We start from the raw sequence: 12,824 nt of genomic DNA, 5'->3' as shown, positions 1-12,824 counted from the left end.
GGCCTTTTATTGAAGTCTGTGTGTTGAAATCCAGCAAAACCTACTGTGCTGTTAAAATGTGACTCAAAGGCTGGAGGGGGGAGCTTGGCTTCCTGTGGGTGTGGGCTTGCCCTTGGGTCAGCTTCAGATGCTTAGCCTGGAGCGGTGCATCATGGCTGAGATCCCCCAGGGATTTAGTTTCTGAAGTACTCTGGGGTCTTTCTCAATCATTTTGGCAATCAGCATCTGAAGCTGATAGCTCCACCCCTGTGCAGGCTAGGAAGATGCTTTGAAATCTAAGAGCTCTTTCTCCTCTTGCTCTACCAGGGCACCATCACACTAAGTAACTACATATAATGACTCTGTGTGCATAGTGTTGGGGTTTTCCCTCCCCTTTCTTCTGTCTGAACTGCAGGGAATCCTTAAGCTGAGGCCAGGCATTGCCTTGATTATACAATGGCAGCTGACTTGCAGACCTTGCACTGATCCCAGCAGCATCCTGCAAAGGCTTTGCACAGCTGGGAGCAGGCAGGAAGGAGCATGGTGCTGTTGGGGAGCACTGGGAGGCTTTACAGCTTTCAAACTCCTGCTGGCTTTCCCCTCCCTAGCTGTTGCTTGCCTTTGTAGCTGGGGAGCGATGCAGGAGCCTTGTGGGGTGCAAAGCCTCCTCCCTTTGGGTGAGGGTGGAAACTGCACAGAAAGAGGAGGGGGTGGCTCACAGCCTTTTGTTGCCTGACTTTTGCTGTGCAGCTGTCCTTAATCTAACCAAGAACTTGCCTAAATCACTTCGTTTCACTTGTTATGGGTTCAGAGTGGTTGATTTACACTTACTGACCACAGCCCTGGAGGCTATAGGTGCATGGCACAGCCCTTCTTCATCTACCAAGAGTCACAGTATCACCAAGCTTGGAAGAGACCTCAAAGATCATCAAGCCTTCAGCCTCGGGGTGAAATTTGCATCTTAAGATGAGCAGGGGAAATCAGCTGGGCTGGAATCAAGTTTGTCTCATTCAGAATTCCATTGCTCTAAGCCATCTCTGTTCCTGCAGTGTGCTTCCCCCCAATCCAATCCCCCCACAGAGGTGCTGAGGAAGGGTAAAAAGCAATTCTCTTTTTTTTTTAAATAGATTTTTATTACTTTTATTTTTCCCCCCATTGGTCTTAGAAAGAAATACGAAATCTGCATGCAACCTGCTAAATACTTGAGACCTTTAAATAGCTTAGGATCCTTTAGCAGTACAGGACATGATACAGGGAGAGGACAGAGGGAGACTTCCTGGAGCCTATTTACAGAGGGGAAAGGGAGCTTTGTTATCTCAGAATGAGGACTGCACTGCTGACCAGGGAAGTTCTACATTCAAAGTAATGCACATGGTGTACTGTGACTAAAACACACTTGGGTATTCACCTGGGTGCCCTATTGCAGGTCTCTTTTCTTTGCTTCATAAGAAGGTACCTTTGGAAGGCCTTTTGGTGGTGGTGCTGCTCCAAACCTAGGAAATCCTACACAATAATCTTGAAGCTTAAAATGCACTGAAGCCACAAACTTTCTGTAAGAACTTCAGGTGGAAACAAAAGGGAGGAGGGGAGGGAATAAAAAACCACAACAAAAAACACTTAGTAATAAAAATGACCTGGAGTTGCTCTCTGAAGCATGGAACATCGAGGGGGAGCTATGGCCCGCTCCACCTTGCAGCAAGACCTCCAGCCCACCGAGGAAGAGGTGCACAGGTGATGCTCTCACTTGTGCTGAGGGACCTCACTTCTGTGGTCACAGCAACCACGTTCCAGTGGCATCTTCCCCAGCCAAGTTGTCTTTGGTCCCTGCTTTGCCCAGCCAAGGTGGAGGCTGCGGAGGCGGCAGCGAGCGCGGTGCTGAAGCCTTCCCAGCGCAGCAGGGTGAGGGATGTGGCTGTGCCACCAACACCTGCACAAGCGTGTGTCTGGCTGCCTAGTGAGCTTATAAAGCTCGAGTGCAATCATTGTGAAGTATGAGCAACAATAAGAACAACCCCCCTCCCCCATCCCCACCCCAAACCTCTTGTAAATGCAAAGCGTGAGTCCTGCCGGGCGCGGGCCGGAGCAGGCAGGGCTGGGAGCTGCGCTGCAGCAGATGCTTGTGAGCTCTGGCAGCACCTGGCTAGAAAATGTAGAAACTGACCCTTGGTAAAAAGTGCTCTGTAATAATAACAACAATGCAGAGCTTGTCTTGTGTCTGTGAGCAAGAGAACTTTCTGCAGAGCCCAGTCCTACACCAGCCGAGGGAGTCTGCTCCGTTCCTCACGCTGCTCCCTCTTATTCTTCATACACCCTGCGCAGGAGGAAAGCCAAGAGCTAAGTGTTTCACCCCTAGTTCAAACAACTCCCCAGTAAAAGTAGGAACTATCAGTAATACCTTCCCCCACCCCAAACATCACCACCAAGACCTCAGGAACCACCTTTTCAGCCTTTGCTGAAGGAAGCTCAGAAGTTACTGGCTTCAGTGCTGGCTGGGTTTGTCTCCATGCAGCATCAGCAGGAGGGTTGGGCTTTGACACCAGCACATGTTGGAAGTGTGTGTGTGGGGTAACCTGCTCTGCTGTGACTGTCAGGATGCATGAGATGAAATCCATGTCTGCTAAGACACCTTAAGTGCTGGAAAAGCCTTGTCCAATATACAGCTGTTGAAACCTCTCCTGAGCTGTACACAGGTCGTAAATCCACAACATCTCTTGTGCTGGGAGCAAGATCAGACTCTCCTTATGCTGGTTTATAGCCTCAGAAGGATGCTTGGCAGGCTCTTGTGCTGGAACATCCTGACAGGACAGGCTCTTTGGGTGTAAGTTGTCTTCCATGGCATGGGCAAGAATGGGGCAATGCTGCTTTGGGGAAGAGATTCCTGCCTGTGCTGTGCTTGACTCTAACCTCCCTGCCTCTTCCTGGGAAGCAGTGCAGCGGATTTGGTACAGCTGGAACTGAAAGCACTGACAAATTGTTTATTCATGATGAGGATGTGGTTTAAATCAGGCTCTTTGTCTGAAATAGTCTCTTGAACTGCTTCAGCTGCAGCTGGGCCTGCTGTCCTGGTGCCCAGTCAGCAGTGGGGGACCTGCTAGGTGTGGGGCAGGGGTGGCATGTGACAGCAGGGCAGTGCCAGCTCTGGGCAAAGCAAAGTGAGGTAGCATGCTGAGGGTTGTGCTGCATCCCCTTTGCACACCCCAGGCTGGCAGCCACAGTCCTGGGGATGCTGGCCTTGCTGTCCTTCCTCCTCTCCCTGGCAGCAGGCACAGTCTCCCTCCTCTGGCTGGACCGTGGGAAAGCCTCCAGCTGACCCTTCTTTGGGGCTATGAAGGAGCTCAGGAGCAGCAGGAGGTGGTCTGCAGTGCCCAGACTCTGACCCTCACAGCCTTGCATGGAGCATTTCTCCTCCTGGTCTGCCTGGGGGAATCCTGCACCTTCCCTGGATGCACAAGCCCGGGGTGAGCATGCTCCTTAAGATGAAAAGGGGGGGGAAGAGTGTAACTAGGCAAAAGCCAGGGCTTCCCACGTGCTCTGCAGGCAGAGCAGCATCTGAAACTGGTAAGGATCCAGGGGAGCTGGCCAGGTTGCTCAGCACCCACCACAGCTCAGCGCTGCAGCATCACCCATGCTGCTGGGTACCGCAGGGAGCTCTCCAGCACTTCTGGGCCTGCTGAGAGATGGGGTTTGCTGCTTACTGACCTCATCTGAGATCAGTTTGGGTGAGCAAATTCCCCACCAGTGGAGGAGGATCAGGGTCTGTTGGCACTGTCCTGCTTGTGGAAGCTCTAGGCCATAGCTAGAGAGGTGCTGGGAGATGTGCAGCTGTCCTTTAGAATCATCAATGGCTTCAGTTGGAAGGCACATTAAAGACCAGCTAGCTCCAACCCTCCTGCCATGGGCAGGGACACCTCCCACCAGCCCAGGCTGCTAAAAGCCTCATCCAGCCTGGTCTAAACCCTTCCAGGGATGGGGCATCCACAGCTACTCTGGGCGAGCTGTGCCAGTGTCTCACCACCCTTATGGGGAAGAATTTCTTCCTAATGTCCCAGGTAAATCTCCCCTGCTCTAGTTCCAAACCATTGTCCCCTGCCCTACCACCACAGACCCTCATAAAGTGTAAGGAACAGCAGCACTGGCCATCATCCACCAGGAACTGATGCTTCTCACTCTCTCATCTCTGATGGATGGTTTGCAGAGAGAGGAATAATCTCCTTTGCAAAGGAGAAGGTGGCAGAAGGTCTTACCAGGGAGCCACAGTTCTTTGGGGGATGACACACCAGTTAAAATTGGCCAAGCCCTGCGTCATCAGAGGCTGGTGATGCTGAGGTGGTGTGACAGGGCAGGGCACTCCCCTCCCAGCTCTGCTGACTGCCTCCCTTGTGATGCAGGGAAGGAATTTAGCTTTTCGTCTTGCCTTTTCACCCGTGGAAGGGAGGTGAGTTGATGTAAGCAACTGAGAGCATCAGCTGATGAACAGCTGAACAGAAAATAATTACTGTTTAGAGTTGGCACAACCTGGTCCTGAAATAGAAGTGAGGCCTGCAGGAGAGCAAGCGCCTCAAGAGCTTCCTTTTAGAGCTGCTGCTGGTAGTGACCTGCATCCTCCCTGCTGGAGAGGGCATTTGTGCTGTGTGCCTTTGCTTGGGTGCTCTGTACCTGAGGGCTGCTGATCACCCCATTTGCCACCAGGATTCCTCCCCTCCACCCCCTGAGCAAATCCCTACTCACCTGCCCTTCTCTTTCCATACTCTGTACCACTTGAGCAGCCTGATTGTGTTCTGGCGCTTGGGGTTGAGGCAGTGCTGCTGCTCCCCTCTCACCCGTGTCCACAGGGTCACGCTGCAGGGGAAGGGAGCAGAGGTTATCACAGCCACAGAATGCCTGCAGCTGGAAGGGATATTCAAGAGCATCTAGCTCCACACCCCCTGCCATGGGCAGGGACACCTCCCACCAGCCCAGGCTGCTCAAAGCCTCATCCAGCCTGGTCTTAAACACATCCAGGGATGAGGCATCCACAGCTGCTCTGGGCAGCCTGTGCCAGTGTCTCACTGCCCTCAGGGTGAGGAACTTCCTAATGTCCAATCTAGACCTGCCCTGCCTCTAGCTTCAAACCACTGCCCCTTGCCCTGTCACATGTTATGGGAGATCTGGGACATGCCAGTCCCCCCCTCCAAAAGCAGGCAGGGGGCTCCTGCCTAGGTGGGCAGTGGGAAGGTTTTCTTGCTCTGTTTTCCAGCAGCTATTTGAGTTCACTCTCATAGTATCAGAGCAGCTCTTTGGCTGTTAGCCACCAGTGCAGTGTGCTGCTGGCCACTGGCACACTGGGGTGTGCTGGAGGAAGGCTTACCTGCTGCTGTGGTGAATCAGTGGGTTGGTTCTGCCTGTCAGATATGGTCTTTTGAGTTTAATAGCTGCTTTACTTAGGGCTCATGCAAGCCACCACAAGGTCTTTGCATGAAAAGACTCCTCCCTTGTGCTCAGCAATGCTGTGCCCAAGAGAGAAGCTCAGCTCCACTGGTGCCTTTTGCTTTGCTTTTTTCAGTCCTCACTACTCCAAACACTTGCAGGTGCCTGTGTGCTGCTGTGTCCATCTGAGTAGCTCTGAGCCCCACCACAGTGCTGGGGGCTTCAGCTTCCTCTGGTCACAGGCTAATCCTGCTCTCCTTGCCAGCACCAGCAGCTCAGTGCCCCCTCAGTGTCAGGACAAAGTGTGCTAGGAGGCAAAACAAGGCAAAGGGCTTCCTGGCACTCTGGGTTCCTCCTGGAGGGCTTAGTGAAGCCATCACTGCTTGGTCTGCACAACCAAGGTGACATGAGAGACCTGGAGCTGCATCCCCCGAGGATGACTTTCCAGAGCTGTCAGGACTTCTCAGGGCTCAAGACCAAACAGCTTTCTACTCCTGCTGTTAGTTTTGTGATTAAAAAACCCCAACAAACAACCCCCTGCAACCCCAGCCACAAAGCAGCCAAAGTCCCCAAACTGAACTGGATTCTCTGCTTGTAATGCCATCCACATCAGGCACCACAGGGCTTGGTTTAGCCTAAGCTCTGTCATGGAATGGTTGAGATGCTGCTGGAAACAAGGTGAGGGCAGGACAGCAGAAGGACCTGTGCATGCTGGCAGGCTGCCTCTGTGCTCTGCTGCAGGAAGGAGCTCTTTATCTCCCCACAGAAGGCAAGGTGCTTGCAGCCCTTTCCAGTTCACCCAGCTGGTGCAGAGGGGATGTGCCTGATGGAGTCAAGCACTGAGTGTTGTCAGCATGGGCTCAGCTAAGGGTCTCAGCATGCTTCTCACTTTAGGTTTATACAAGGTGTTAAGAGTTCTTTCTGTTCAGTTAACCTTCTCCCCTGCTCCCCTTCCTGCTCCCCCTCCATCAGCTGCAGTCACAATGGTCTCAGGTGAAATCTTCAGGTTGTTTTCTGGGAGGATGTGGTCCTTTCCCCAGTGAATCTCCAAGGGCCTTTGGCTGCAGGCATCAGGAAGGGAAGGGCCACTGCTAAAATGCAGTGTGTCTGTTGGGGGTGCTCCCAGCCAGGCCCCTGAAGATCAGCATGTGTGTGAGAAGGAGACTTCTGCTCTAGCTTTGAAAGGGAGTGAACCCAAGCCTTCACTGAAGGCACAAGGACTGCAAGCTCTAAGGGAGGAAAACAGGAGAGCTTCTGAAAAGCAGCAAGCCCAGCATCTGCCCCAGAAGCAGTGAAGGACAGTGTGGATTTACTGCAGCCTGAGGAGGAGATGCCCGGCTTGCTGCTGAGATGAGCTGGGCCTCTTCTCAGGCTCTGTTGCTTTGCCATCCCATGCAGGTTTTCTGCTTTGCTGACACTTCACAGCAGAGGAGATGCCCCCAAGGCAGCTCCATCATCCTCTGTGCTTCCTATGCAGTCCCTGGTGCTGTGGGCACAGGGTTGGGTGCTAGCATTTTGGGGCACCCTGAGCTGCCCTGTCCCTGCTCTTGGGGAAGCTGATCCAGCAGATCAGCAGGAGGTGTGCCTAAGAGGAGGTTGGAGCTAATACCCTGAGTGAGGAACTCTGGATGGGCTGCAAGAAGAGGTTGAGAGGGATGGAGAAAGGGCTGAAATGCCAGAACTTACACCTCCAGTGAGATCTGCTGGTGAGGAGACTTAGGGCATGAGCTCATGCCAGGGCTGTGTGCTGAGCTGTCCCTTAGCTGCCCAGGGCTTGGTGGGCAGACCCTGGATGTGTGGTGTCAGAATCTTCCCCAGCAGGTCCATGCTTCCAGGGCTGTGATGAGCACCCTGGGTTGGTTAGTGACAACCCTCAAGCCTCATGTCCCCCTGCATCCCATCTGCAGGCAGGGTGTGGCTGCACCTCTGCCTACAAACCCTCTGTCCCCATGGCCACGAGGGGCCTGGCTCTGCTCCTTTCATCCTAAACTGCCTCAGGGGCTGCCCTCCACCTTGGCTATCTCTTGAGCAAGGCTGCCAGCAGTGCCTGTTTCCCCCCAGCAGCTCTGCCCCCAGCACATCTCCATAGGGCAATACATGGAGGGGGCTTGGATCCTTGCAGGCAGGAGGAGTTAAATCTCCCTTCTATTTTCTGCTGCTTTTCCTCAGGCACACACAAGCCCTGCTAGATGTGCCATCAAGCTCGACAGGTTTTGACTACCCTGAGGACTCTTTAGCTGCCTCTGATGCTGTACCACAGCTTTGCTGAGGGGGGGAGGGAGGTGTTCTGGCCAAAGGCAAATTCCCTTCCTAAGCTGCACCCCCATATCTACCCCTCCTCTGCCAGACATCACTGACATCGTGTTCCTGCTGCATGGGAAGAGATGAGAGCTGCTGAGAGGGGCAGGAGGGGACTCAGCACCAACAGCTCGTTTGGATGATCACTGCAGCAACAGAAACTCAGTTGCAGGAATTCTTAGCTCTTCTGTGCCTTGTCCAGAGATTCCTGGGTTGATTTGTTCTCAGAATATTAATTTCAGTTTCCTTTCAGTGCTGACCTGGCAGTGGACAGGCAGTGACAGCCCCCCTTAGTGCCTGCCCCACCAGCAGCAGCAGGAGCAGCAGGACAGCCCTGTCCCTATAGCTGCTGCAAACCCAGGGCAACCCTCTGGGCTTGAACACCGCTGCAGTGCTACCCAGCTGGGAATGCCACTGCTCCTACAGTGTCCCAGCTTTGACTGGAAGGGAAACGTTGCACCAATGAGATTTGTTTTACACCTCTGCCTGGCCACCAGCTGCCTCGGGGCAAACACTTGGGGTGGGATGCTCCACACCATTGCTTTGCTGCTGAGAGGTCAGAGGAAAGCTGCAAGGACCTGATTCGGGCAGTGATGCTCTGTAAGCACTTTCCTGTTCAGGCCACCATCAGTTGATTTGGGCTTCCATGGGGGGGGTCTGCTCTTCCCTGAGCTAAGCTTTGCTCACAGCAAGGCTGGTGTAAATCTGGAGGAGCCTCAGGAAGTTTGGCTCCCTGTTCCTCCTCCATGCACTGTCTGAGCCACAGATTTGTGTGGACAGGATCAGGCTCCCATGGTATCTCCTTGTTTGTTCCCACTGGGTGGCCAGGACTTGGCCCCATGGACATCACAGAGGTGGTACATGTCTTGGCAGGACAGGTCTTGGATCCTCCTCCTCCTTAGTATTAAGCAAGAGCCCAGGCACTGGAGTAAATCAGTCCTTGGAGTTGTGGCAGTGTGGCTGCACTTGGGACCCTTTTATCCCCGCTCTTAGGTGGCAAAGGGGATCAATGAAGTCTCAGCTTAGCTGGTCCTTGTCCAGCCCCATGTGCTGCTTGAATGGTGCTTACTTGGGGGAATCTTAAGGTATTGAAAACAGGACAGGAAGAAAGACCTCAAGAACCCATACTTGAAACCTAAAAATCCTCCTTTTGGGTGAGTCAGAGATGTCAAACCCTCCTGGACCTGCCTTGCTTCTGGCAGTCACTGCCTGGCTTTGAGATTTCAGGCACTGTTGGTCCTGGCTGGCAGCGAGGTGGGGAGGGAAGGCTTTGCTTTCGTGCTGGGTAACCCCATGGAAGGCAAGGGGGTGGCTCTGGGACAAGGAAGGCAAAAATCTGACTCTGGTGGGGAGAAATCTTCCTTGCAGGACCTGCTGTGCACCAAACTCTGCAAATGTTCTCCTGGGAACTCAGGATAGATTGAGTAGAGAGCTTAGAGTTTTACAGCAAGCAGCTTGGGGCAGGATTTGTCCCTGCATTCACTCGGACTGGTGGCTGTCCTGCTCTCACTGGTGGCTGCCCTGCTCTCACTACTTTGAGGGGGAGGAAAGAACCCCCAGAATGATCCCAAGAGGGAAGCAGGGGATTTTGAGCAGAATTGCACAGGTTTGGTTTGGTTTGGTTTTTCCCCCACATCTAATAGAGTAAATTAACTGTTCCCAGAAATTTGCATGCCAGGGCATGAGGGAAACAAAGGACAAAGAAGGAACTTGCAGGATAAGGTAAAGCCCTTCAGCTGCCAGGGAGAGAGCAAGCAGTGAAGGAAGGGCAACTTACATAATCATCTCCTCCACGCAGAAGGGGTACCTGGGTTTGACCTCCAGCTTCCTGACGTTGGAGAACCTGATTTTGGGGCCTTTCCTCGAGCATTTGCACTTCACCCCTGCAAGAGAAAGCGTTTCCTTGTCTGCCCGAGCAGCCTCCTGCATACCAAGCGTCCCTTCCCCGCCAGCCTACGTGCACACAACCTCCCCTCTGCTCCCCCAAGCCTGGCTGGGGGAGAGCTGGAGTTTTCTGATGCTGTTGGGCTTGAAAAGAGCAATGTTTCCTTTGCTGCATCCCAGGGAAAAGTTGGATTGTTGTGATGCTGCTGGGCTTGCAGGAAGCAATATTTTCCTTGCTATATCCCAGGAAAAAGCTGGGGTTTTGTTATGTTGTTTGGCTTACAAAGAGCAGTATTTTCTTTGCTGCATCCCAGGAAAAAGTTGGATTCTTGTGATGCCATTGGGCTGAAAGAAACAGTATTTTCCTTGCTTTATCCCAGGAAAAAGCCAGGGGTTTTTGGTGATGCTATAGAGCTTACAAAGAGCAATATTGTCCTTGCTGTATCCCAGGCAAGAGCTGGCTTTGGGTAATGCTGCTGGGCTCAAAAGGAGCAATATTGTCTTTGCTGCATCCCGGGATAAGAGGTAGTGACTCTCTGGCAAAAAAGGTTTAGAGGCTGTGGTGAATCTGAGAGGTTTCTGAGGTGCACCTGCTGTGATTAGAGGTGTTTAAAAAGAAAGGGAATGCAAGAGCCAGAACTTGCTTTGAGTGGAGCAAGCAGCTCTCACCTCTCAGCTACTTTCTCATCCACTCACACCTCCCATGGCCGCCGCAGGACTCTGTCGTTCGTCCTGGCAGGGAGGCTGTGGTGCACTCGTGGCCAGACCGTAACAAGCTGAGGGGTTCTCAAGCACCACTTCTGTGCCCAGCAGAAGGCAGAGGCTGGTGTGATCCGAATCTGTCCTACCTCACTAAACCCACCTCTGGTTTCCATACTCTTCCCACTTCAGTTTTCCAAACCCTTCTCAGTTTGAAGGAGATACCTGAGCCCTACTCCTGGAAGTGACTGGATCTTGAGGGTCTCTTCCAACTGAGATGATTCTGTGGATAGCAGAGCCCAGAGTGTGACCTCCCACACCGTGAGCTGGGGCTATTTGTCTGCCATGAAGACACAACTTTGTCTCCTGTATTTTACCTCTAATCCCACCATTGAAGGACTTGCAGCTCCCTTACCCCGCAGATGCAACACACCACATGCAGAGAACAACTAAGCCCAACTCGGGGCTACCAAGAGCCAAATCAAACTGCCTGGGAAAGAGCTTTAGATGGGAACAAGCAGAGCAAAGCCACTTACCCTCTGCGCTGGCCAAGCACATGGCGATGAACAGCAGAAGCAAAGCTGCTGTCAGGAGCTTCATGGTGAGGCAGCAGGTACCTAAAGAGATGCCAGGGATCCGAAATGTATTCGCTCTCCTCGGGTTTGTCCCTCCTTGTCCCCGGGGCTGGATGTCACCAGGGAGAGGACAGCAGAGAGCGGCTGCCTGCCGCTGCCTGCCGCTGCCTGCGCTCTGCCGCTTTCCTCCTCTTGTCCTCTTTTAAAACAGCTCCCGTTGCCCTTGCTCCCGGCTCATTAATATGCAGAACGACTCCACGGCTCCCTCCGCTTCCTCAGCCCCAGAGGGGAGGGAAGGGACCGGGACCAGCCCCGGCACCCCGCGGCCCCGGGGAGGGGGGACACCACCACCCCTCCCCGCCCCGAGCATCCCGGGGGTGGGAGCGCAGGCGCTGGGGCTGCTCCTGCCCCTGCCCAGCTGGACCAGCTCTCGTCGGGAGGAGGTTTGCTGGGGCGGGGGGGGTGAGGGTGTGTTTGGAGGAGCGGGGCTGTTAGGTGGGGAAAACAACAGCCCCAAACCTGCTTGTGAGCACTCGAGACACTCCTGTGCGCCTTGGAAATAAGATCTGGGGACGCCTCACCTGGGAAGGGATGTCACCTCCTGACTTGGAAACCAATTTTCTACCTTTAAACTGGTTTCTAAATCTAAAGCCAAGCTTAATGAATGTAATTGGGGGGTGGGAGTGATTCCTAAGGGCGCTGTTAGGTGCGGTTAGCGTGTGGAATGGTTCAGGAAATCAGATCAATTTAGGATTGCTTTAATGAACTCTCCGGCAGCGTTCGGCTCCATGAAGAGCACGCAGGACCTTCAGGGGTGTAAAGACATCCCCCCCTCTCCCTCCCTGTTTCTGATTTCAGCAGCAGCTAAACCAGCGTCTTTTTAGACCCGGATTGCAGACTTCTGCCTGTGTAGGGGAACCGTGTGAAGATCAGAGCCAGGTCTGAGCTCCTTCATGGTTTTATAGTCCAACCGCCCTGCGGATCAATGCCTCTGCCGCACCCCGGCTGCGCTCAGCCCCGCTCCCGGCACCCCCTGCCCACGCTCCCCGCTCGCACACCCATCCACGTTACTAAAGCCATCCCAGAGCAGCCAGCCTGGCAGCTCCGGCAGCGCTGGGCAGGGCTCTCCGCGCCCTCCCGGTTCCGCTTGCGCTTTAAGTTTCCCTGCCGGCTCCCACTGGCAGCCGCCCTCCCGGCCCGGGGGCTGGCAGGCTGCGAGTACAGCCCTACCACACACAGCCTGCACGTTGCTCACAGGCAGCTGCCTTGCTCCTGGCTCTGGCTTTCATGCGAGACGTGTCCACACGCCCGGAACAGCCTGGCTCCGCTCCCCGGCATGGATGGGGGCGCTGGGCTGAGTGCGTGGGCAGCCCCAAAAGCCAGCTGTAAACTGGGCTGCAGCAGAAGATGTGTGGCCAGCAGGTCAAGGGAGGGGGGTCTGCCCCACCTGGAGTACTGTGTCTGGGGCTGAAGCCCCCAGCACAAGAAGGACGTGGACCTGTTGAAGACAGTCTAGAGGAGGGCCACAAAGATGGTGAGAGGGTTGGATCACCTCTGCTGTGAGGACAGGCTCAGGGAGTTGGGTCTGTTCAGTCTGGAGAACAGAGAGCTCCAGGGCAACCTTAAAGTAGCTTTGCAGTACTTGAAAGAGGCTCCAGGAAAGCTGGAGAAGGTGTTTATAATGGCCTGTGGTGACAGGATGAGAGGCAAAGGCTTGAAACTAGAGCAGGAGAGATTTAGGTGGGACATCAGGAAGAAGCTCTTTACTGGGAGGGTGGTGAGACACTGGAACAGCTTGCCCAGAGAAGCTGTGGATTTCTCATCCCTGGAAGTGTTTGAAATGAGACTGGATGAGGCTTGGAGCAACCTGGGCTGGTGAGAAGGGTCCCTGCCCATGGCAGGGCATTGGAACTGGATGATCTGTAAGGTCCCTTCCAGCTCAAGCCCTTCTGGGATTCAATGGCAGGGAAGTTTTGGGGTGAA

The 12,824-nt window shown here is 53.9% G+C and overlaps 1 protein-coding gene across 1 annotated transcript; it reads right to left on the bottom strand.

Annotated features, from left to right (window-relative positions):
• Window positions 1-1,095: 1,095 nt before the first annotated feature.
• CXCL14 (C-X-C motif chemokine ligand 14) lies at window positions 1,096-11,255 on the bottom strand. Its single transcript, XM_068163186.1, has 4 exons — window positions 10,803-11,255; window positions 9,461-9,566; window positions 4,708-4,818; window positions 1,096-2,290 (listed from the first exon to the last, which is right to left on the bottom strand). The coding sequence occupies exons 1-4, from the start codon at window positions 10,864-10,866 to the stop codon at window positions 2,275-2,277; spliced, it is 297 nt and encodes a 98-aa protein (XP_068019287.1). The 5' UTR covers window positions 10,867-11,255; the 3' UTR covers window positions 1,096-2,274.
• Window positions 11,256-12,824: the final 1,569 nt, after the last annotated feature.

The sequence above is a fragment of the Melanerpes formicivorus genome, unplaced genomic scaffold, assembly GCF_026170545.1.
Source record: "Melanerpes formicivorus ecotype bairdi unplaced genomic scaffold, bMelFor1.0.p_v2 SCAF_2, whole genome shotgun sequence".
NCBI classification, from domain to species: domain Eukaryota; kingdom Metazoa; phylum Chordata; class Aves; order Piciformes; family Picidae; genus Melanerpes; species Melanerpes formicivorus.
This window is presented reverse-complemented; position numbering and strand designations above follow the sequence as displayed.

What these genes read in the sequence shown, in the direction of transcription:
- CXCL14 (XM_068163186.1), bottom strand. Translation starts at nt 10,866, where the DNA reads ATGAAGCTCCTGACAGCAGCTTTGCTTCTGCTGTTCATCGCCATGTGC. An exon ending in GTGCTTGGCCAGCGCAGAGG is followed by an intron (nt 9,567 to 10,802) that starts GTAAGTGGCTTT and finishes TTTCTCTTGCAG; the next exon opens with GGGTGAAGTGCAAATGCTCG. An exon ending in TGCGTGGAGGAGATGATTAT is followed by an intron (nt 4,819 to 9,460) that starts GTAAGTTGCCCT and finishes CTTCCCCTGCAG; the next exon opens with CGTGACCCTGTGGACACGGG.